This window comes from Neofelis nebulosa, chromosome 8 (assembly GCF_028018385.1).
Source record: "Neofelis nebulosa isolate mNeoNeb1 chromosome 8, mNeoNeb1.pri, whole genome shotgun sequence".
In the NCBI taxonomy this organism is placed as follows: Eukaryota; Metazoa; Chordata; class Mammalia; order Carnivora; family Felidae; genus Neofelis; species Neofelis nebulosa.
The window spans coordinates 5,346,205-5,370,927 of record NC_080789.1 but is presented as its reverse complement, the minus strand read 5'-3'; the positions used below and the strand labels follow the sequence as shown (position 1 = coordinate 5,370,927).

At 59.5% G+C, this 24,723-nt stretch overlaps 1 protein-coding gene across 7 annotated transcripts in view; it reads left to right on the top strand.

Annotated features, from left to right (window-relative positions):
- Positions 1 to 24,723, top strand: part of PARVB (parvin beta) — a 104,205-nt gene that overhangs the window by 18,876 nt on the left and 60,606 nt on the right. Inside the window, exon 1 of one of the 7 annotated variants that reach the window (XM_058741070.1) lies at positions 9,611 to 9,752. The exons of 5 other annotated variants lie outside the window; for them this stretch is intronic. In XM_058741070.1, coding sequence (XP_058597053.1) covers positions 9,629 to 9,752 — 124 coding nt within the window. In that variant the 5' untranslated portion in view covers positions 9,611 to 9,628. Of the gene's footprint in view, positions 1 to 9,610; positions 9,753 to 14,223; positions 14,231 to 24,723 lie in introns of those variants that run through there. One more of the 7 variants, XM_058741071.1, reaches the window with a different exon arrangement.

Here is a 24,723-nt window from a genome sequence, read left to right as displayed (position 1 = left end):
TGGCAGGGGTGGGCTCGCTGCGCCCACCGTGAGCGAGCCCCGCACCTGCTCTGTACCGTGGGCAGGCAGCGCCTGGGGTGCCTGTGCGGGGCTCACCCAGGTCCCTCCCTCCACCGCTCAGCCCCCCCCCGCCCCCCCCGCCCCGCCCAGCAGGGTCTGCAAACCTCCGCTTGCAGAGAGACAGATGGGAGGTTCTCTAGCCTTCGTGGCAACCACTCCACTCTGCCCTTGCAGCCAGAGAAGATAGTAAACGGGTGGGCGTGGCCAGGTTCCAATAAAGCTTTATTTACAAAAAACAGACCAGAGGCCAGATTTGGCCCCCCAGGGGTTCACTGGCCCCCAGTCTGTGGCATAGACTCCATGCTCTAGATCCGAGGTATGTATCCTTTCTGTCTTCTTAAAGTGTTATTGGAAAAGAAATGCCAATGGCCCAATCCCCCCGGGGACCTTCCGCACCTGTTAAGACTCTATATGCTACAGACTGGTAGGAAGGCACAGGACCTAGGTCACTTGTCCCCTCTTAGCTCGGTGACCTTGACATGGGCCCAGCCTCATCCCGTTGTCTGAACAAGGGCTTTGATGGCAACAGCTCTCTTACCAATGCCAGGATTGTTCCAAGAATTAAATGAGTTACGGGGCGCCTAGGTGGCTCAGTCGGTTGAGCGCCCGACTTCGGCTCAGGTCATGATCTCACAGTTCGTGGGTTCAAGCCCCACGTCGGGCTCTGTGCGGACAACTCAGAGCCTGGAACCCGCTTCGGGTTCTGTGTCTGTCTCCCTCGCTCTCTGCCCCCCCCCTCCCCCGCTCCTGCTCTGTCTCTCTCTCTCTCTGTCCAAAAATGAATACAAGTTAAAAAATCACAAAGAATTAAATGTGTCGACACGTGGGAGAAGGCCCCGTAAGCTGTGACGTGTCACCTGAGTGTGCCCGCATTTGTCACCGGGTGCAGAGAAGAGAAAATTGGGCAGAGAACTTGCCGCTGGGAACAGGCCGGGGGTTTATTGTTGCCTGTGCCATGCAAACGCCCCTTTTAGGTGCTGGGGTCTGCTTTTTGCCGTCTGCTCTGTGGAACGAAGTGCCCGGTGCCCTGTGGCTCTCTCCCTCTCGGTGCTGCAGGCTCCTGAGCCCTGTCTGTGCTGAGTAACAGCACTAGAGGAGAAACACATCTTCCGTGACACTTTACCCAGGCAGCCATGAAAGTCTTCCTGCCAGTTGGTGGAGAGGGTCTCCCTTGACAGGTGCCATGTAATCGAAGACAGGTGCTTTGTGGCTGCAGATTCCCTGCTGCAAAACACACATGTAACCCTGACGAAGTGAGAGGGAGAGCCAGGAAGGGGGGTTACATCACGCGGGCTGTTCGTAGGCGCTGGGGGCGGGGGGGAGGAATTACAAATAAAATTCAGCGGAGACCGTCCTGCTGGCGAGGCTGCGGCCGTCTGCAGCCTGTGACTCCATCCCTGGGCGTCTGGCCGTTAAGGAGGGCCCTTGAGGCCCAGCCTGGACGCGAGCCAGGCGAGGGGCTCTGTGTCTCCGTGGGCTGGTTTCAGACTTGGCCACGGCCGCCAAAGGGAGAGGAGGAGCTGCCCGCACTCCCTCTTGGTGGAAGGAGCACTTTCTCTGGTTGGCGTGCGTTTGGTAAGTGACGCCCACGTGATGGGTTGAATCGTATTAACCGCCCCCCCCCCCCCCCCACAAAAGATGTCCTGACCCCCAGGGCCTGTGCATGTGACCTTATTTGGAAATAGGGTCTTTGCGGATGTGATTTAGATGTAGGTTAGGACGAGGCCCTGGAGTGGGGCGGGTCCCTGATCCGATCGGATTGGAGAAGAGAGAGGTCACACAGGGGCAGACATAGAGGTGAGGCAGCCACGAGCCGCGGAGCCCTGGGGACTGACAGTCACCAACAGGCACCAGGGAGAGGCAGGAAGGACCCTCCCCAGAGCCCTCAGAGGGGCCACGGCCCTCCACCTTGCTCTCAGTCTTGGGGCCTCCAGAGCCATGGGTCTGTGTTAAGCGCCCCCGGTTTGTGGTCGTTGGTTATAGGTGCTGTCTTAGTCTCTGACCTCGGACCTGCTGACTGCCTCAGTGGGTCTCCAGCCAGTGTGGCCGCAAGTGAATTTGAAGGTCCCACGTGGACGTCGGGGTAAGGCGCTGACCTGGAAGCACTCCAGGCCTGGCCGCCCCCCCGAGAGGCGGTGTGAACGCCGACCAGGCAGGGGTCCAGGTGGGTCTAGGATCAGGAGAGGCCGAAGGATGTCAGACTCCCCCTCCTCCCCCCAGTCCCAGATCACCCGCCCCTTGGAAGTGTGGAATACGTGTGTTACGAAGAGCCGGGAATCTTTTCTTGCAGGGGTCCAAAGAGTAAATATTTCAGGCTCTGCGAGCCATCTGGTCGCTGTAGAAACCGTCAATGCTCCCGCTGTCGCGTGAAAGCAGCTGTAGGCGATACCTAAACGTATAGGTGTGGCCGTGTGCCAGTAAAGCCCGTTACAAAAGTAGGTGTCGGGCCAGATTTGGCCCACTGGCAGTCCTTTGCCAATCCCATTTTTTTTTTTTTTTAACTTTTATTTATTTTTGAGAGATACAGAGACAGAATGCAAGTGGGTTAGGGGCAGAGAGAGAGGGAGACACAGAATCCAAAGCAGGTTCCAGGCTCTGAGCTGTCAGCATGGAGCCCGACGCGGGGCTCGAACTCACAAATGGTGAGATCATGACCTGAGCCGAAGTCGGAGGCTCAACAGACTGAGCCACCCAGGCACCCCAAGAATTTCCTTTCTTTGTGAAGCTGAATCATATTCCGCTGTATGGATGGACCACATTTAGCTTATCCATCCGTCCGTGGACGCTTGGTTAATCGTGCTGCTGCATCGCAACGTATCAGTTAAGCGTCTGACTCTTGATTTCGGCTCGGGTCATGATCTCGCGGTGTGTGAGAGCGAGCCTCCCGTCAGGCTCTGTGCTGACAGCATGCAACCTACTCCAGATCTGCTGTCCCCGCCTCTCTCTGTCCCCCCCCCCCCCCACCGATCTGTCCCTCCCCTGTTCTCTCTCTCTCAAAATAAAAAAATAAACTTTAAAAATAAAAGAAAGAAGGAAGGAAAACCTGCCACCACATGGATGAACCTTGAGGACATTATGGCAAGTGAACAAGTCGCAAACGGACAGACACTGTATAATTCCGCTTCTGCGAGGTCCCTGCGGGAGCCAGATTCCTAGAGACGGAAAGTAGGTGGGGGCGACAAGGGCTGGGGGAGGGGGGGATGGGGAGCTGTTTCATGGGGACCAAGTGAAGGTGAAAACGTGGAGGTGGACGGGGTCCCGTTGTGTCACCATCGGAATGTACTTAATGCATCGGACTGTCCACTCAACGGTGGTTAAAGTGGTAATTTTTCTGTGAAGTGTATCTCACAATTTAAGAAACCAAGGGAAAGATTTATTCCCACGCCGTGCGTGTCCCCGGGACTCTTGGGATCGCCCATCTGCACGGCTCAGCTCTGTGATGTGGCCACCCCGCCTCTTTGCACCAGTGTGTCGGGTCCCGGGCCAGGAGCACGGTGACTCGGGGCTGAGGAGCACCTGGGCTGAGTTTTGACTTAGATGGAGAGCAGGTGGCCAGGGGTGTGGACGGCGATCTTCCCCTTCTGCCCGTAGCGTCCCCTACCTTCTCATTGGACAGATCGCCCTCTGAGCCCTGGTTTTCCCCTCAGCGGATGGGCATAGCCTCGGGGTGTCAGGCTGATTTCTAGAACACAACCAGAGACATCACCTGGGAGGCGCTCCGAAAGGCAGGTCGGCCGAGAGCCAGCGCTGGGGTCCTTGCGGGGCCATTGGTGGGAGAAGTCAACACATTTAAGAGTAAATTAAATCAGGGGATTTGTGGTCATTGGCGGCGTAAAGGATTTTCTGAGACACGCCATGTACCGAACAAGACCTAGCACGTGGCGGCAGGCTCCCTAAATATTTGTTAGAAGGCGGGATAATTTTATGAGCCAGTCGAGCCATATATAATGGGATTATTTGGTTCTCAAAGTAATGAAGTGACTGTAGGGCAGGAGCAGCTGCTAAAAATAATCTGCGCTGGTGGAAAATCCAAAGACCGAGAGGAGGCTGGTGCTGGATTCCAGCCAGGAACGAGGCCCAGAGGGAGCTGGCACACGGTGTCCCGGGAGCCGTCCGAGGGCCCGTGTGGGACCACGGTTCAGAGCCTGGACTTACCGGCACTCTGAGCAGACCTGTCTCAGGTCTGCGTTGGCCGAGCTCAGGAAGTCAGCGGGTAGAACCGAATGCACACCCACTTTGTGGCTTTAACAGCGAGAAGCGCGGCCGGGGTCCCGAGTCTCGGTCCTCGGCCCCCGGCGCCTGGGGTGTGATGGAGCGGCGGGGGGGGGGAATCCGTCCCTCCTTGCCTTTTCCTCATTTCTGGTGGTTCCCACGGTCCTTGGTGACAGTCGGCTTATAGACACGTCGCTCCAGTCCCCACCTCTGTCGCCGCACGGCCACCTGCCCTCTGTGTCTGGTTTCCAGACTTCCCTCTTCCTCTCGGCACACCAGTAGTGACCTCTTCCTTTTTATTTTGTGAATTTTTTTAATGTTTGTTTTCCAGAGAGAGAGAGAGAGAGAGAGAGAGAGAGAGAGAGAGAGAGAGAGAATGAGCAGGGGAGGGGCAGAGAGAGAGGGAGACACAGAATCCCAAGCAGGCTCCAGGCTCCGAGCTGTCAGCACAGAGCCCGAGGCGGGTCTCGAACTCACGAACCGGGAGATCACGACCTAGGCTGAAGTCGGAGGCCCAACCGCCTGAGCCACCCAGGCGCCCCTGACCTCTTCTTGGTAGCACCTGCGAAGGCCCCCTCTCCAAGTGGGGTCACGTTCGGGGGTTCCAGGTGGGTACGAATTCTGGGGGGACGCCATGCCTCCCACAGTACCCCGCACTTAGTACGTGCCTCAAAGCCGTTAGTTATCATTACCGTGATTATTTTCATGGACGAGGGTGTGATGACGATAAGCCGTAAGCCCGTGGTTGATCATGTTCTATCTTGGTGCTGCACATTTGGCGGTTGGTCTTGAAGTCTGTTCTTGGTTCTGAAGGGAGAAGGGGGGTCGGTCTTTGTCTTTTCATTTGAAAAAGACCGTGGAGCTGTGTGTCTGACCGGTGCCCCCAGCTTACAAATCGAGAAGCCTGTTTATGTATTTACTCATTCTTTTTTTTTTTTTTAATTTTTTTTAACGTTTATTTATTTATTTATTTAATTTTTTTTTAACGTTTATTTATCTTTGGGACAGAGAGAGACAGAGCATGAACGGGGGAGGGGCAGAGAGAGAGGGAGACACAGAATCGGAAACAGGCTCCAGGCTCTGAGCGGTCGGCACAGAGCCCGACGCGGGGCTCGAACGCACCGACTGCGAGATCGTGACCTGAGCCGAAGTCGGACGCTTAACCGACTCAGCCACCCAGGCGCCCCTGCATTTACTTATTCTTATTTTTAATGTTTTATTTTTGAGAGAGAGAGAGAGAGAGGCAGAGAGACAGAGCGGGAGAGGGGCAGAGAGGGAGACACAGAATCCAAAGCAGGCTCCAGGCTCCGAGCTGTCAGCCCGGAGCTCGATGGGGGGCTCGAACTCACGGACCGTGAGATTGTGACCCAGGCCAAAGTCAGATGCTTAACCGACTAAGCCACCCAGGCGCCCCTGCATTTACTTATTCTTATTTTTAATGTTTTATTTTTGAGAGAGAGAGACAGAGAGACAGACAGAGCGGGAGAGGGGCAGAGAGGGAGACACAGAATCCGAAGCAGCCTCCAGGCTCCGAGCCGTCAGCCCAGAGCTTGACGTGGGGCTCAAACTCACAGACCGTGAGATCATGACCCAGGCCAAAGTCAGATGCTCAACCGACTGAGCCACCCAGGCGCCCCCATCCTCTCCTTTAAAACAAACACTGCTCATTGGTGGCCTTGGGGGGATTTGATGAGCAGGTATAGTGTCTCTTTCCTGTTTTTTATTTCTTTTAATTTTTATTTATTTTGAGAGAGAGAGAAAGAGAGAGAACAAGCAGGGGAGGGACAGAGAGAGAGGGAGAGAGAATCCCAAGCAGGCTCTGCACTGTCAGCACAGAGCCCGACGTGGGGCTCGAACCCTCAAACCACGGGATCGTGACCTGAGCCGAACTCGGGACTTGGACCGTTAACCGCCTGAGCCCCCCAGGCGCCCCTCTTTCTTGTTCTTCTGGGAGCAGGGCTGGCCGTGGGTGTTGGGCGTAAGTTCAGAATGCCGTGTACTTGGTGTTGATGGTGTTGTGGCTGAAAGAAAGGCTGTCACACGCCGTCTTCCTCGCGAAAGTCTCACTTGGCTTGTTTGACAGCTAAGGACGTGTGTTATTAAACAGGAACGAAGACTGCTGTCGTTTGATTTCAAACTGCACTTGTCATCGTCGGGGTGCGTTCGCCTAGCACGACGGAGGGGCGGATGTGACAGTCCTGGGTCGCGTGTTTCCCACGGCAGCGCTCTCTCTCCTGCTTGTCACCAAAGGAAACCTTTTTCTCCTGCTCTGGGAAGGTGGGAAGGATTCAGAAACGAAGGGTGGCGTCTTACACGGGAGTTTGCTGGCTGCTTGTCACGGGGTATCTCTTGCTTCCATGGCTGGGGTGTGAGGAACTGCTCTCAAACGGAGACTTTGAATCCGTCGAGCAGGACGGGGGCAGCTGGGTGGCTCAGTCGGTTAAGTGTCTGACTCTTGGTTTAGGCTCGGGTCACGGTCTCACGGTTTCGTGGGTTCGAGCCCCGCGTCGGGCTCCGCGCTGACAGCTTGGGGTTCTCTGTGTCTCCCTCCCTCTGCCCCTCCGCCACTCACACTGTCTCCGTGTCTCTCAAAATAAGTAAACTTAAAAAAATTGTTTTTAAATAAACCGTCGAGCAGGACAGACTTTGGCTGAGCTGGCAGTGAGAGAAGTTGGTGGTGGGAAGGGTGGTTGGAGCTGGGTGGTTTGGGGTTCAAGTCCCGGGCGTGAGGACGCCAGACTGCGTGAGTTGCCCCCCGTGGGCCGGTGTCATCTGGGGACACAGTGCCTGGACAGAAGTCGGGATGAACCCGGCTCCCTTGGGCCTGGACCACGAAGGTAGAGTTTGGTGTCACTCGGGAAGAGGAGTTGAGGAAGAGCGAGACAAGGGGGAAAGAGGGCGCCGTTCCTTTCTGGAATACAGTCAGTTCACGGTTCTTACGCCCTCCCCACAGACACTCGTCAGCAGATACGGAACCGCTCTTGGGGGGGACACAGGGCTAGGTTCCTTGGGGCATCTGGTCACGGTGTTTTCACAAACTGATGAACGTATAGCCTTGTTTTACGTGTGCTCCTGTTTAAAGAAACCTTATTTTATATTTTTGATTCATTAAAAATTTTTTTGAATATTTATTTTTCAGAGAGAGAGTGAGAGTGAGAGCGAGCAGGGGAGGGGCAGAGAGAGAGGGAGGCACAGAATCCGAAGCAGGCTCCAGGCTCCGAGCTGTCAGCACAGAGCCCGATGTGGGGCTCAAACCCACAAACTTCAAGTTCGTGACCTGAGCCGAAGTCAGAGGCTGAACTGACTGAGCCACCCAGGCGCCCCAGTTTCCTTTTAAAAGCTAGGTAGCGTTTCCTTTCGTGATTGACCCTCTGTTATTTTTGTCCCCCTGGGAGCTGAGCGCCGGCTCTGGGTATCTGCTTGGCTGACTTGGTGGCACAGAGGCGCTGACAGGACCCGCCCCACCCCAACTCCTGTCCCAGGCTTTGTGAGCAGGGGACGCCCCATCTGCCTGGGCACTCGCGGTCTCCCGGCGGGAGCTGGCCAGGGCCTTCCTGCAGGAGCTCTGCTCAAGCTGAAGCGGCATCTCCCCGGGCACCGGTGCCATTTGCCGTCCTGGCCACGGGCGCTCTGTTAATTTTGGTTTTCCAGGGTTGTCCTAACAAAGCACCACAGGCCGAATGGCTTAAACCACAGAAACTTATGTGCTCACAGTCCTGGAGGCTGGAAGTCGGAGGTCAGGGCCCGTGGGATTGGTCTCCATCCCTGGCTTGCAGGGGGGTGTCTTCCCTCTGTGCGCACAACACTGGCACCCGTCTCTCTGTGTGTCCGAATTTCCTCTTCTTATAAGGACACCGGTCAGATTGGATCGGGGTCCACCCATGGGACCTCATTTTACCTTAATCTCCTCTTTAATTTTTTTAAACTTTTTAAAATTTATTTTTGAGAGAGAGAGAGACAAAGTGTGAGCAGGGGAGGGGCGGAGAGAGAGGGAGGCACAGAATCTGAAGCGGGCTCCAGGCTCCGAGCTGTCAGCACAGAGCCCGGCGCGGGGCTCGAACCCACGGACCGCGAGATCATGACCTGGGCCGAAGTCGGACGCTCAACCGACTGAGCCACCCAGGCGCCCCCTTAATCTCCTCTTTAAAGGCTCTGTCTCCCAACACGGTCACGTTCTGATGTCCTGGGGGTGAGGACTCTGACATTTGAATTCTGGGGGGGACACAGTTTAGCCCATAGACCCCCAAACACGAGAACCAGCCTCGGGACTGCACTGGCTTCGGGTCGCTCGTAGTTGCTGTCCCAGTTCCCCGGTGTCACCTCTGCGTGAACCTCGGTTTTGTACCGTGTCTAGTTGGGGGTGGGGGGGTTGCTGGGCGTCCCTGGAGGCTGGGATCCCGATGCCCGTGACTGCTCGTGGCCCTTGCCAGCCGGAGGCCCAGCTCCGGACGCCCGTGTCCCCGCTGGGCTCACGCACTTCTGTCTGAGCAAACCTGGGAACTGGAGAACGTACTGAGCGGCACCTGCAAGGAGATTGTGTTTCCGGGAGTTGGGGGTTGCTTCGTCATCGTCGCAAAGAAGAGCTAATAGCTAATGGCGCTTCCCGGTGCCAGGTGCCGTGTGAACTCGCCTATCCCAGTGACATCCCCACTCTCTAGATGTGGAAACGCAGGCACGGGGCCTGTCCAGGTTCCCCAGCTCGGCGGGGGGGTGGCGGGGGGCAGGCGGGCCCGGCCTTGACACCAGATGGCGTGTCCCGTGGCCAAAGCGGGGAGAAGGCCGGTTTCTGTTTCTGCTTCGCGTCTCCCCATTGCGGGCTGTCCCCTGGTCCTTCCGTCCCGGGAAGCCAGGAGGCACCACCCAGGGCACATCGACCAGCCTCCACAGTCTGGCCACGGCTCTGGCTTCGGCTGTCTGTTTCTGGTGTCTGATTTCTGTTGTCGTGGAGACGGGGTGACAAACGTCCTCGGCGCTGGCCCTCCTGACGCGTCGTTGGCGGCCAGGATGCAGCCTGGGGCGCCGCGGGCCTGCCCCGTAGCCAGGCCTCTGGCGTCGGGCCGAGATCGGAGGCTTATCGGAGGCCCCAGCCTGCCGTGGTTTTTCCCAGAGCCAAATAAACACGAGCCGGGTCACACCGCGGGAGTGGACGCTGTCTTCCTTCCTTCTCTGTGCCCCGTGGGTTGGTTTTCCCGGAGCAGTTTGCTTGCCCACGAGGCCGTTGGCAGTGAGGATAGAAATAGCTCTTTGTGGTCGGCGGAGTTCTATCGTCGGAGAGCAGCCCCGTCCTCCGGGCACCCCGATCCCTCACAGGCCTTCCTCAAAGCCCCAAAGAGGCCTCTTCCTCAAATTGCAAGTCATGCCGTCCCTGCCCGTGTCCGTATATGAACGTGACGCGTGCCCCCGGCTCCCCGCTGGGTGCCCACTGGCCTCCCGCTCCCCTGCATTTCTGACGCCTCTCCAGCCGCACCCCTGCCTGGCCAGTGAGTGCCCCCCGTTTTCTGACTGTTTTCGGCAGGAGTTCAACCCAGGCTGGCCCTTACCCCTTCCCTGCTTCCTGGGGCGAGGGCTGTTCGGACAAGGGAGGGCCCCGGGCTGGCGGGACTTTTGACTTTTCCTGGGCAGGCGTGGGTAGGAGGGTCCTCGGGAACCTCACCTCGGCCCAGACAGACGGGCACCTGCTCTGGGCGTCGAGGCGTGTGGGACGCTTCCATCCCTGGGTCTTTGGGCCCAGAAGAGTGGCGCTTGGAACGTCTCGAGGGACGGACGGATTGCCACCAGGCTTCTTTTAGGGGCTCCCCGACGTGACGGGTTTTCCTGCAACGACCTTCTGGTTCTGTCTTCCCCCCGTAACTGGCTCTTCCCGTCGCCCCCGGATGAGAGATTCATCCTGTGTTTTCTTCGGCCACGGCAGATGGCGGAGGAGTTTGCGTCGAGGGCGTGGGGGTGCGTCCGGCTCTGCCCTCGTCGGCACGATCATGGCAGCTGGTAGCGGTCACTCTGATGCTCCGTGTTCCCACCTGAGAAACGGAGAGGGGGGGACGGGCGAGGTGTCTCGTGCCAACCTTGTAACCTCGCAGTTGAGGACACCGAAGCCCGGAGGGGCCGAGTGCCCCACCCGAGGTCACACGGCAGTTGAGACCTGGAGTCGGGTTCGTCCGGAGCTCTTCTCGCCGGCTCGCCGGCCACCTCCCTGGGGCCCGGAGGGGGGCGGTGAGATGCCGGCTGTTCAGATGCTCCTGTGCGTCTGGCAGCGAAAGACGGCTCCTTCCCACCCACCTGATGGAGGAGAAGCCACGTTTCTCTTGGACTCTGCCCGCTGGATCCTTACAGAAAAGGAGCTGATGCTCAGGTGGGCAAGGGAGGTCCCAGGCTGGGGCGCCTGGGGGGGCTCAGGCGGCGAAGCGTCTGACTCTGGGTTTCGGCTCAGGTCATGATCTCACGGTTCATGAGTTCGAGCCCCGCATCGGGCTCTGTGCTGAAAGCATGGAGCCTGCTGAGGGTTCTCTCTCTCTCTCTCTCTCTCTCTCTCTCTCTCTCTCTCTCTCTCTCTCCTTTCTCTCTGCACTTCCCTGCTTGCTCTCGCTAAATCAATCAATCAATAAATGAACAGACTTGGGGAAAAAAAAAAAAGAGGTCACAGGCTGATTTTTGCCCGTGCCTTGATCACGGGCTTTTTGTGGGCGTGTGGGGGACATTTCTGGAGGGGAAGCCGGCAGTTGAGGGAGGAGCTTAAGGAGACTGAATGCAGGGGGCTCCCTGCTCTGCTCCTCTGCCGCCCTCCAGAGACCGAAGGCCTGACCGTGAGGAGCAGAAAGCGTCTGAACCGGGCCTCTGGCTCTTCCCGTGCAGGGGTGGGCCGGGGAGGGGTGGGGGGAATGGGTGGCTGGCGGAGGGGCAGACCCTGCCACCCTCCCCTCAGGCCGTCAGGGGACCTTCTTGCCCCTTCTCCCGAAGCGCCGGGTAGCTGCCTTCCCTGTCTGTTCCCTGGGAGAGGCGCGAGGCACGGGAGCACAGTCAAGGCTCTGAGAAGTCCTGCAGAAAAAGTCCCGTGTTTAGCTCCACTCCCCCCACTCCTTCCTCTGCTTCCTCGACCCTGGCTTAATTCCCGCCAGACCTGGGAGCGCCCAGGTCCGTGGAGCCCACGTGGGGACCAGAAATGACGGGGATGAACGGGCAGGCACCTTGCTCACGTGGGCCCCACGGTATTCCCACTTTCTCGGGGTCTGCTGGGCGTCCCAAAGCCAGTTTAAAGCTGTGCCGAATGTACTCTCTGCCGGGAGCATACGGTGGCCGAAGGAGGCGGAGGCCTGTTAAACTCTCGGGTAGGAAAGGGGCCCCGGGCTCCCAAAGCTTGGGGACTGACGGGCGAGTACCCGGCTCCGCGGCCGCCTGCCCGCCACCCCCCCCCCCCCCCAAAGCCTGCTCTGCTTTGCACCCAGAGGCCTTTTCTGGAACGGCGCTCGACACCGGCGTGTCTGTCCCCTCCTGAGGCTTGCGGCCTGCTGCGCGTGCGGGCAGGGTAGGCGTGACGGGGCTCAGGGTAGCAGGTGCGCATTTATTCTGGACGCTCAGCTCGTGGGACGGCGGCATGCAGATCCCGGCCCCTCTCTTCCTGGTCCTGGGGCCTCGGCCAGTCCTCTCTCTTCCTCGTCTGTAAAGTGGGGATAAGGGAGGTGGCCTGCCTCACTGCACTTAGACCCCCCACGGCCACGGGCACCCGGAAGGCACCGCTCTTGCCGTGTCGCTGCCTGTTGTCGTCTCGTGTTCTGCCTCCCCTCTCCCTCCTCCCACCCGTGGGGATCCAGGACCGGGAGAGGTTTCTAAGGTTTCTTAACTGCCCGTGACTCCCCCTGACTGCTGCGTCGTGGGCAGCACTTGGTCGCTGGGGAGACTTGGTTCCAGTAGGAATGTCAAACTTGGCTGCCTCTCCTCGGGCAGGTCGGCTGTGTGCAGAGCCTCCGGTCCCCGGTCTGCAGTGGCAGGGGCAGCCCGAGTGAGCTCGTGGAGGAGGATGTTGGGGGGGCGGGGCGGGGGCTCCCCATAGACAGACTTCCTTCCTCCGCGGCGCCAGGTCCGGCCATCTCTGTCCCCACCCCGAAGGCCGTCGCTCGCTGCCCTTGCGGGTGGGGGATTTCGAGGTGGGGGTGGAATGGGGCAAGGCAGTGGGACCTTGAGAACGGAGACGTGGCAGTTTGTTGAGCGGGACTTCAGAGACATCCTCTCTGCCCGGCTTATTAGCCAGCCTCCTGCTACAGGAGGTCCCAGAACAAAAGGACACACGTTTCCCACCTGCTGGGAACGTGGGGCCGGGGACTGGCACCGTCTCCCCGCCAGCCTTGTGGGCCAGGGTCCTTCAAGACTCAGTCCCGAGGTTACCTCCTCCAGGAAGCCTGCCTGGACTGCCGCCCGTTCCCTCTCCGGTCCCTCCACTCTTTGTGTCCTGGACGCTGAGGCCTCGGGGCAGGGCCTGTGTCTGCGTCCTTGCCCTGCCAGGCCTGGTTGCTGGTGGATGTCCGCTAGGGGGTCGCCGGGTGAGTAGATGAGCAGAAGTAAACTGAGCCCAGTCCCCTCGCGGCTCAGCTGTAAATGTGCATCGAAAGCCAGCCTTCTTCTGTGAAGTGGAGGAAATATCGACCGAAAGTGGACGAACACAGGCGCGCCTGCCCTCCCCACCCCCTGACCGTTAACCCCTGTCTGCAAACAAAGGGGGGCCGGGGACTGAACCGCGTCCCTCAGTTTCTCCAAACGCAGATGTTCTGTGCAGCTGGGGAAGCAGGTGTGCTTTGAATTGGGGTTCGCTGGGCGGAAGTGGGGGTCACCCCACTCCCACCCGCGGAGGCCCGGGTGGGAGCCCCCCTCGGAAGGGGGGCCGCGGGCCGTGGGGTGACCTTCCCCACCCCTTCCCCTCCGACCCGACCTGCTCACCAGCCCACACTCAGCGGCCCCTCAGAACTTCGTGCTAAAGCCGTGCGGTCCTGTCGCCTGTGCGGCCGACTGCGTGAGCAAAGCGGACAGAGGGCGGTCGCGGGACCGTGACCCTGGGCTGGGTCAGGGGAGCATTCGACAGCAGCTGTCCCGGCCGCACACTTGGCTGGCGGGTCCAGCCGTCCCCGCCTCGCCCCTGCTGTCACCATTGTGCAGAGCCTCACCCTGCGGGAGCCGTGGCTTCCTTGGGGACGGAGGGGGCCTGGTTGCCGGGACAACCAGAGGTGAGGGGGTGGGAGGCCAGGCCTCCGGCAAATGGCTGAGCCTCCCGCAGCCCCAGAGAGCGAGCGAGCGAGCGAGCGGGCGCCCCAGCGGGGCGGGCTGATCCTGGACTGCAGGGCACAGTATCAGAGGATCCCTGTCAGCACCGCCCCCCTAGGAATGGGGTACGGGATGGGGGGCAGTAGGCGTTACTCGCTGCCTCCTCCCCTGTGTCCCCACCGCCCCCCAGCTGCCCGGTGGGGCCGGGGAGGGTGTGTGGGCACGAGCGTGTGGCCGAGGGCCCAGCACGCAGCAGGGTAATGAAGAGAGATGCGCACAGCTGCTGAGCTCGGCCCCCCACCCCGTGTCCACACTGGACTCGTCATCCAGCAGAGGGACAGAAGAGCGGGCTGTCCCTCTGTGCCAAGGACACCCACCCCGCGTGTTCCCCGGAGGCCGGAGGTGGGGCCTGGGTGGACCTTTGTCCCGAGGGTCTAGGGTCAGGGACCCTGCCCCGCCCCGGCCACGTAGGCGGAGGGATGGCCACGCCCTACGCCTAGTTCTGCTCTGTTATCGTGCGACATCGTCAGGCTGTTACTATTTTAATACTGCATCGTCTCCAACAGGAACAGGTGCTCCCTGAGTGCAGGGCCCTCTGTCCCCTCGGAGCCCAGGGTGCGGTCTGCAGAGCCCAGGACGGCCGGGCGGGGTCCCTGACGGCCCCGTGAGATTCCGACCCGAGCGAGGGTCCCAGGGAGTCCCCGCCTGGCCAGCTTCTGGGGGTCCCGAGGCGGCTGCAGGAGGGCTTTTCCCCCTCGACACTGTTCATGCTTTGCACCGGATGATTCTCGGTGGCGGGACCGGCCGCGGGCGCGGTCGGGTGTGGAGCGGCTTCACGCACTAGATGCCAGTAACACCTCCTGCCTCCAGGTGGACGGCTGTAACCGCGTCCGGACGCTGCCAGGCCCCTGGGGGACAGAACTGTCCCCGGAGGCTGGGGGAGGGGGGCCGGCGAGATGCAGGGGACAGCGTCCCGGCGCTCAGGGCCACGCGCGGCTGTGCACAGACGTCTTTTGAAGGACGGCAGGACAAATCCCCGTTTTCCCGGCTCCGTGCAGGAGTGGGAAGGGTATCCTGTGCCTGCCAGAGACCAGGTCACGGCCGGTCCGGGCCCGCGGGGCGCACGTCGGTAGATCCCTCTGGCCCCTAAGCTGAGGCACCTCTACCCCACGTGCAGGTGAGAACACGGAGGGTCCCGGGTGTCCACAGATGCGGAGGGTGCCTGGGCCCCACTCTGCCGCAAGAGCCCCGCAGACGGGTGGCTTGGCAGAAACTCATTCTGTCACGTGGGAAGGCCGGAAGTCCAAAGTCAGATGTCAGCTGCATCGTGCTCCCTCCGGGGGCTCGAGGGGAGGATCGGCCTTGCCTTCTCCGGCCTCTGGTGGCTTCAGGCACTTCTGGGCTTATGGCTGCACGATTCTGGTCTTTGTCTCTGTCTTCACGTGGCTGCCTTCTCTCTCTTTTAAAAAAAAAATTTAAATATTTATTTTTGAGAAAGAGAACAGGGAAGGGGCAGAGAGAGAGAGAGAGGGCGACACAGAATCCAAAGCGGGCTCCGGGCCCCGAGCTCTCGACACAGAGCCCGACACGGGGCTCGAACCCATGGACCTCGAGATCATGACCCGAGCCGAAGTCGGACGCTCAACCGACAGAGCCCCCCGGGCGCCCCATGTCTTCGTCTTCGGGGCACCAGCAGTCAAGGTGGCCTTGTCTCAGAAATATCCGCAGAGACACTGTATCCAGATAAAGCCACATTCGGGGCATGGGGGCGAGGACTGCACCATGTATTCCGGGGGCTAAACGTCAACCCTTCGTAGCACGTGATGGGTTCTTGCACATCTTCCGGATCTGGCTGCCTCCCAAGGGCCGGTACAACCCAGAGGAGGGAGGCCTCCCTGAAGAAAGCGTGCGGGGCTCTGAGGAGGGAGGCATGCCCGGCGGGCCTCTGGGAGGCGGGCACCCGTGTCGGCGTTTGGGGAACCGCGTGGGCTCATTGTTCGTTCTGATAGAATGTCGTCCGCACGCGGCTCAAGAACTCAGAGATACGACCTGCAGGTCTTTAAACTTTACAACGAAGGAAGCAGCCGTTCGAGGAGCCATAGAGAGTCACACGGGCGGCGTGTTACTCAGGCTTGGGGACGTAAGTGCAAAGGCCCGGCTCCTTGAAAGCCAGGGGCGGCTTACAGAGCGTGGCGGGGAGCCCCGGATCGGCGTCCCAGGCCCCGGTCCTGCCCCGCTCCCCGCCAGCCTTGCTTGCCTCCTCGTGTCGGAGCAGAGACAGTGGCGAGCACTGGGAGAAGCTGCCTTGCCCGAGATCACAGCCGGGTGGGTAGTCAGACCGGACCTGCTTCACCTGAGTCCTCCACCTGCCCAACCGCCCCCGCCCCCCCCGCCTGCACCTGGAGAGCATGCTCGGGTCCCGGCACACGTGGGCGAAGCCGCAACGAGGTACCTTTTCTTGGTCGGCTTGCTGACGAGCTCCCGGTACCGGTGTCTCCCGAGGCCGGGCGCCGACTCTGGCGTCTGGGCCGGTGTTTCCTGTTGGTAGCGACTTGCGCGATGACCTCGAGAAAGAATGGGTTGACAGCGGCTGGGGCTGCTGCCCGGGATGCCGGGGGGCCGAGATCTAGAGCAGCGGAGGCGGGACTGAGAAGACGCATAGGGCAGGTGCTCCTGGGGCCTAGAGCCAGACGCAAAGGGTCAGGCCCAGAGAGGTGGTCGGAAGGGGCAGGCGCCTAGCACGTCCCCGGCTGCTCCCCGTGACCCGTTCAGTAGCCAGGCGCGGGAGGAGGTGAGGAGCACGGTGGCCCCGTGGGCCGGGACGGGAGCCACCTCGGGTCTCGCGAGGACACGAGTGCGTCCTGTTCCTTCTGCAGCTGAGGTGACAAGGTGACTCGTGTCAGTGGGTTTGCCACCACGAAGCCGACCTTCTCCGGCCCCATCGTCACACGAGCGTGACCTGGGACGCTCGGGGACAGTTGCGTTTTTATCCACCGCGTTGGCTGGACGCATCGTCTGTGCTCGCGTGTGTCTGTTCCGCTCGCGTGACCCAGGCTGTGCCTGTTTCAATAACGGTTGTGTCCCCGGGGCTTGTTAGCCTGGGGTCTGGCACACGGTAGGTGCTCAGTAGAACGGGCGCAGCCAAAGAATGTTCTGGGCCTTTTGAAGTGACGTGGCGTAGCTGGGGCCGTCTCGAGGCCGTATGAGTTTCCTGTGGTTGCAGTAACAAATCACCACGTTCAGCGGTTCAGAACAACACCGACGTACCGTTCTGGAGGTCTTACGTCCTCAAATCCAGGCGTAGGCAGGGCTGCCCGCCTTCTGGAGGCTCCGGGGAGATTCCGTTTCCTTGACTTCTCAGCTCCCAGAGGCTCCCGTGTTCCTTGTCGTGGGGCCCGTCCTGCATCTGCAAAGCCAGCAGCCCGGTGTCTTCGGGCCTCTCCCTGTCTCTGCTGTCTCCTTGCTCACGGTTCACTTGTGTCGTTTTTTAAAGGACCCTTGCAGTGTCTTTGGGCCCCCCTGGATGAGCCAGGATAATTCCCCGTGTCACGATCCGTAACTTAATCACACCTACAAAGGCGTTCTGCCGTGCAAAGTCACGGGTTCCAGGGATGAGGACGGAAATATCTTTGGGGGGAAGCGGGGCGTTATCCAGCCGGGCACGGGGGCCCTAGAAGAAAATTGCCCTTAGGAGCTCCAAAGAGGAGCACCGGAGGGGGATGTCCGAGTCCTGAAACGTTCACTCGTTCGTTCATCGACAGTTTCACCGTTGACTGGCCGTGTGTGTCCTCTGGGCCGGGCCCCGTGCACCTGCCCTTACCAGCAGCAGGTGCACACAGATGCCTCAGACGCGGTCATACTCGAAAGGGCGACAACAGCACGGGGCCCACGGGATTGTGTGGGGTGCCGTGGGGAGCCTCCCTTTGGCCGGCGGGGAGGGGTTCCCCCCATTGGCTTCTAGCTGCTCCTTTGGGGCTTTCCCTCCGAAGGCTGGTCACCGGGAAACGCTCGTGGGTCGTGACGGTCCTTCCCCTTTGTTGCCTGGAGTGTTGCATCCATTCGGGGTGGGCGGTGTCCTGTTTGTCCAGGCGGGCCACCTGAAATGCCACGTCGGCCCCTGGAGTATCTCAGCTGGGGGCGTAGCTGCCAGCCCCAGGGCTGCCCCAAAGCCACCTGCTTTGGGAAGGTGCCCCTCTGCCCAGCGGACCAGATTCTCTAGTTTGGATGGAACCTTTAGCAGATGGTATGTGGTCTAACTTGCACTGGCGGAGATGGGCCACTAGAGGGCGCCATCCTTCAGGCGGTTTCCGCACACGCTTCCCTGGTTTTTTCTCTAGTTGAGGTTTCTTGTGGCAGGTGCACATGGAATTTGTGTGTGTGTGTGTGTGTGTGTGTGTGTGTGTGTGTGTGTGTGTGTGTGTGTGTGTGTGTTTAACGACTTAATGATTTAATCTTCTTATTTTCTCAGCAGAGCACGCTTTGCATTTCCCCGAATACAATGGGACAGTACTGATCAGGTTAATTAATACGAGTTCGCCGAGCAGGGACCAGGCGAACTCGCTTCACTGGGCTTTGTTTTTCCCTGCCGTTTCCATTTTCTCCTTATTAAGCAGACTTCTCTCCTGGTGTGTTAACCTTGTTGGGCTTGTCCGCGCCTGGAAATGACCAGATTTCCTTACCCGCCCCCCCCCCACTTGGTCGGGGCACCCTGCCCCACTTGGCCCTAAGGGGCCGTGGCCGGTAAGCATAAGGGGAGACGTCGCACGTCGATGTGGCTTTTTTGATAATTCTGAGTTTCATTTGGGGGTGGTTTCCCTCCTCTGCCCCCACCTAATGCTTGTTCTAGATCCTTCCTCCCTCTTTGTTGACTCATGGCAGATTTTCATGACCAGTGATTGAATTTGCTTTCGCGTCCTCACCGAAACCCGGCACGATTGATTGGTAGAAATGTGATAAACTCACCGTCCGCAAATCAAGGGAACAGGGCACACACATCCCATCCAGATTAGCACGGATGCAGCCAGGATGCAGTGATTACCAGGCATTGGTGCGAAGGGCGGGGGGGGGGGGGGGGGGGGGAAGGGGGACCGAGAAAGCAGGAGGCAAAACCGGACGGCCCTTTTGGGGGGTCAGGGGAGGCTGGCCGCGGGGACGTGGGTCCAGCTGTTCGTCAGCTCACGGACATGTGCCAAAGGGCACCCCCTACATGATATGATGTTGGCCCTTGAGGTTTTCGGGAAGCCAGGATTCTTCCTCACCCTCAGAAAAGCAGGTTTGCCTGCGGGGGGGGGGGGTCTCCCCCATCCTTTGTTCCTGGCATGTATATGCATTTTCATTTCACTGTGAGTCACTTGAGACATGCTTCTGAGCCTCCCGTGGGCTCTGATTTCCTTGTCCTGGTCGCCGGTCACCATTCACGGTGGCTGGCCTTGGCTCCCTGCTGGCAGACTTTGGGCGGCACCTTGGGCTTCAGAATTGGCGTGGCGGGGGGCGGGGGGGTCACACCGTGTTGCTGGCACCGTCCAGCCGCCATCGTGGCGCTTTAGGTAGAGTCGAGGTTCTGTTACAATTCAGCCTAATTAGCGTCTGTTTTAAATGCTCGGCCACCAGATAAAGATGTTCGCGGTGATGCCTGTGCAGTAAATTAAGGATCTTTGAGATCCGATCATGCCTGGTTTGCAGTGAAGTGGATGTTTCCACGTCTGGATTCTTTGGGAATGGGTGACGTGGGGGTTCGTGGCCTCTTGTCATCTGAACGTTCAGTTAATGAGGCCGTCCCACCCCTCGATACTCACAGATGCCTGAGGCTGTCGGGATTCGGTTCGACTCGGTCCCGTCAGGTGAACGCACCCTCGTGGGGTCGTCTCCATGCGGGGCCGACCCCTGGGGACGCAGGGGTGAGGGAGGCCGGCCTCTGCCTCTGGGACTCTGTCATCCGGCGGTGAGACGTGCACACATCCCCGAGGTCGTAGCCTCCGGGAGCACCGGGCCTGTGAGTCAGCTCACGGCCAGACCCTGCAGACGTTCATGGTGCCTGGCCCCCTGGGTGAACCTGTCAGGTGGGTGACTCTCCATGACGCTGGGCCCTCCCTGTCACCCAGCACACATGCTGATGTCAGGACCGAAGGGGAGAGCCAGCACTTCCCGCCCCGCTGTTTCTTGTTAAATTAGTTGTCACGACAACCTCACGGTCGTGTCTGGTTATGATCCCTCTGCGGGGGGAAAGACAGTAAAAGACGGAAGGAGATGAAGCTCGTGCCCAAGGTCATTCTGCGATGCACCTGCAGAACCTCTGTGCTCTCTGTTCGGCCCATCCCAGCACCCGCCCTGGGCCCGGGGGGCTTTGGAGGAGGGCACAGGGCCCTGGAAGAATGGAGGTTGGCAGCAAACTGTGAGAGCGCACGGCGTGTTGGGCTGGTTCAGCTGCAGGCTGTGGTGCTGCTGGAGGAGGGACAGCCTGTGCAAAGGTCCTGGGGCGCCCGTGCCCGGCCCCGAGCTCTTCAGTGGCGCCTGGGGGTAGGGTGCCATGGGGAGGGATCTGGTCTTTGTGCAGGGAGGCAGTGGAGGACGGGGACGGTCTGTGGGCACAGGAGTGACCTGATGGGCTGTGTTCACGGGACACAGTCTTGAGAACCCGTGGGAGCTGGACCGGAGGGGAGGGACCAGGAACCCGAGACCCGCAGAGACGAGAGCGGACGCCCCGGCCTCGCGCTCGTCCCGCCAGTGTCCGGCCCCCGAAGAGTCTCCCTGCGGCATCCGGGAGGTGGCTTGAACGAGCTGACCCACTTGCTCCCCACCGGAGCAGCCGGCACGTCGACTCGCCCCTAAAGGATCAGTCGTCCTTCGTGAGCCGGCGGCCCAGACCCCCCCCCCCCCCCCCCCCCCGTGTCCCGGTTTCTGCTCGCCAGGTGGCTTACGTGGTAAAGCTGACATTCCACGTTCACCTGGAAGTCTTTCTTCCCGCCTCCTTCCCACAGACGATTGGTTTTTCTGTGGTCCTGGCATCTTCCTGATCAGCCAGGGCGAAGGGGAAGAAAAGGCCTGATCTGGGTCGGGAAATTCTCTGTTTGACATCAGCTTCTGAGCTCCAGGCTTTTTTTTTTTTTTTTTTTTTGTTGTTTTAATATTTAGACCGAAGCAACTTTTGGTATTCAGAAGGCCTGCTTTCCTGGAGACGGGCGGACAGCTTCGTTCTTGCCGGTCTCTGCTCCGGGCGCCTGCCGCAGGTGGCGGGTCGGCGTGCACCCGCTGGCCGCCGAGGTCTGCTCCAGAGGCAGCTTGTCCCAATAGGTCCCTAATTGCAGAGCAGAATCCTCCCTCCCGGGTCCTCGCCCTCCGCACAGCCACATCACAGTAATTGGGTCCTTGGTGACCCACGACTGCCAGGCTAATGTAAGCCTTAATGGAAACTCTCTTTTTCCACCCAATTAAGTGGCTGGAGGTGGAATGTTTTGCGAGAACAGTCTGTTCCCTGCTCTTCTGACTTTGTGCCTCTCACCTAAATTCTCCGCTCGGCCCCATTTTGTCTACGTAAACACGTAGTCGTTCGTTCCTTCCCTAAATATTTATCGCACGCTTCACGTCAGGCTTTGTGCAAGATATGAGGTCCTGGTCCGGACCAGCACCTGGCGCCTCTACAGCCCTGGGGGAGGGGGGGCAGGGTGCAGGGAGGCGGACACACCCCACAGCCACGTGACAGGGGGTAAAAGATTGTAGTTGTCGCGTGCAGGGGGCTTGGGAACCGGAGGAGCCCTAACTCTGTCTAGGGCATGAGCGCAAACGGAACGCTGTCCTGACAAATCCGGGGGCTGTAGTTGGACTTAGCCGGATGGAAGCAGGTCGGGTTCGCTCATCACGTGTTTGGGGGGTTTGGGTTTTACCCCGGAGCCGGTGGGAGCCGTGGTGTGGATTACACCATGGTTAGCTTTGCGTGCCGGGAGGACTGCTGTATCAGACGGGACTCAGTTTGCAAATGACAGGAAACTCAACCCAAAGTGGAACAGGAACAAGACAGAATCCCCCGTTGCGTTTGACAGAAAGAGCTGCCTGTGGCTGGCCTCAGGTAAGGCTTGATCCAGCACACGGATGGTGTTGCTGAACTGTTCCCTCCGTTCTGTTGACCCTGTCTTCATTTCCAGGGTCGGCTGGGGGGGGGGGGTACGATGAAGGTACCGCTCCCATGGGCATCCTTGCTGGATCGAGGCCGTTGGCAGAAAGTGCCCGTCTCATTCTGCATTCCCAGCATGGTCTCCCTGTGGCCGCTGACCCTGATCAGGCCAAGCACGTTCCTGCCTCGATAACTGTGTTTTGGGGAGAATAGCATACCCATTGGCTCCACTGGGGTTGCAGGCAGATCCCCACCTGGATTGTAAGTCCCGAGAACGGTGGGTAGATGCTGGGCTCTGTTTGACCAGAAGAAGGGCGACCGGGAGCCGGAGAGAAGAAACAGCAGAGTCCAGGATGGTCACCTGCAGAAGCGGAGAGGCTGAGGCGGGACCCGCGGGAGGCTGAGTGGCCCTCCTGGTGACGGGTTCCTCCCCTCTCCCCACCGGCTGCCCCTAGGACCGGACACAGGATGCGGGGTCTGAGGAGGGTCCTGTCTAGCGTCTCAGTTCCTCTCTGTGCCCTTTGCGTGTATACGTGTGTTAGGAACTTTCCACCTTCAATCACCCACGGCTCCAGATTGAGGTTATCGTTTGCGGTGGCTTCTTGCGGTCAGGGCTGTGCTGTGGGGTTCCCTCTTTTGATTTCTCTGTCCCTCCAGATTGCGTGCTGTGTCCCCTGAGGCTGGGGCAGTGCTGCTGGGGGAGCCCCAGCCCAATGGCGTGGGCACCAGCCCTTTGGAAAAGAGGGTCTCGGGAGAAGCCAGGGTGGCAAGATGATTGCCGTGGGGACAGGCAGTTCTGCATCTGGCTCAAGATCGAGAACAGGGATTTGGAGAAGGAGTGAAATTCTGGGTTCCCCCTCCCGCAGGCAAGAAACGGTCTGTGCTTCCCTCCGACCCCGCTAGAAGCTGGGAGATGTTGTGGTTTGGGGTCGGGTGCTCGGATCCATCCCTAACCAGCTGTGCCAGCTCGGATGTGGCTCGCTCATTTAGAGACCTCGTCCCTGGTGGGAGCCTGGCATGATAGCGTGGGGAAGATGTGCTGAGCACATCTCCTTCCTTCCTGGGGAGGCAGTCACCTGGGGCAGGCGCTGGCCAGGTAGAAAGTTGCTGAAACGTGGCCCCTGTCTTCATCTCTGAAAGGGACACAGAAGTCGCTCGCCAGTTTGGATTTCGGGGGGCTGGTGGGGTGTGGTCGTGTCTTCTAAGTTCTTGCTGCTCTCGGCCCGGCATCAGCAGCATCACCCTGGGGTGACGGTTACTGACGCTGAGCCTCGGACCCCGCCCAGACCTGCTGGATCAGCCTGTGAGCCCAGGGGGATCCCAAGTTTAGTGCCTAGGGGGTGAGTGGTTAGCCAAGGCCCCAGGGCAGGCTCTGGCTGATGATGGGAGGCGGGGGACGATTGGCATCCCAGCGGTGACAACAGGGGTATCCACGGTGATGTCCTCCTAGGGCTGGTCTCCCTTCTGCAGGTGCCCCCTGCTGGGTTCCCCAGGATGTGGCCCCTGAGCCCCCCTCCCACACCCTTCCCAGGCTGATCCAGGCAGCGTGCATTTCCCCGGTGTCACTGGAGACAGGAGGCATGGAATGATCTTTTCCGTCAAAGCACAGAGGAGCAGCACAGGGTCTTAAAACGGCGCTGAGGACAGGGGATTCCAAGGTTCTGAGCTGTGTAGATGCCTCTTGCATCCAGCAGAAGGTATTCCTCTGAGCCTGTGGGTGATGACAGAGTCACCTGGGGGCGACCTATTTCTTCACCCCCAAACTTACGGCTTCTCTCTTGCCTACACGTGAAGGCACAGGCGTGTGGCCCTCTGTGACTTCCTCGGGGTGGGGGTGGGGGGTCTGCTGCAGACAGAGCTCTCTTCCTGCAGGGCCGCCTGGCAAGGCGAGTTCTGCGCCTCGGCCCTTCCTGGCCTCAGAGGTGAGCACCCCGGGACAGGCTCGGCTGCGGCAGGGCCCCCCTCCCTGCGGCATTGGCTGTCATGAGCTTTGGGGCCGGGGGCACGTCCTCCTAGCACAATGTCCTAATAACTTTATTTCACAAGAACGTAGGAATACGGCCACGGCCAAGCCTTCCCCGTCTCCTCCTTTCCTCTGCCCTCCCCGCTCCCAGAGGTTTAACACTGTCCTTGTCACTGGGGACCGGGGCCTTTCCTTCTCTTCTCTATGAGTTTAGATGCATACACCTAGGAATATATCGCTTTGAGTCTCTGATTGTGCTGTTTGCATAAATATCACGCCGGATTGTCTTGAAACCTGTTTTTTATTTATTTTTTAATGTGTATTTACTTTTGAGAGAGAGAGAGAGAGAGAGAGAGAGAGAGAGACAGAGCATGAGCAGGGGAGGGGCAGAGAGGGGGAGACCCAGAATCCGCAGCAGGCTCCAGGCTCTGAGCTGTCAGCACAGAGCCCGACGCGGGGCTCGAACTCACGGACCGCGAGATCATGACCTGAGCCAAAGTCGGACGCTTTAATGGACTGAGCCACCCGGACGCCCCTGACACCTGCTTTTTACAATTCAACACCATGATGCATATTGAACTTAATTAATTATACATTGGGCACCTGGGTGGCTCAGTTGGTTAAGCGTCCCAACTCTTGATCTCAGCTCAGGTCTTGATCTCAGGGTTGTGAGTTTGAGCCCTGCGTGGGGCATGGAGCCTACTTAAAAAAAAAAAATAAATAAATAAAATAATATATATATATATATATGTATACCTACATTCATCCCATTAGTGCTTTCTTTGCTAGGTCCTGGGCCAGGCCGTTGGATGCCAGGGGCCAGGACACATCCTTCCCCTCCGTCTCCTGCCGGCTCACGACGATCGGCACAGTGAGGACAGGCTCCGTCTCGTTCTCCCCTTAGTGCCCGGCCAAGCGGCGACAACGTAGGTGACCCTCGATGGGTGTTGGCTAGATCAGCAGGCCGTAGGACCCGGCCCGAGGCTTGCTTGCTGCTGCCCCAACGGGACAGATCTTTAGCCGCGAGCTCTTGATGTGAGGTCAGTAACGCCTGCTGACCTCCTGTGGATTTCGCTTTCTTGAAATGCTCGCACATTTATTTTCGCCTGTAAACGTCGAGAGCCGGGGTAGAACC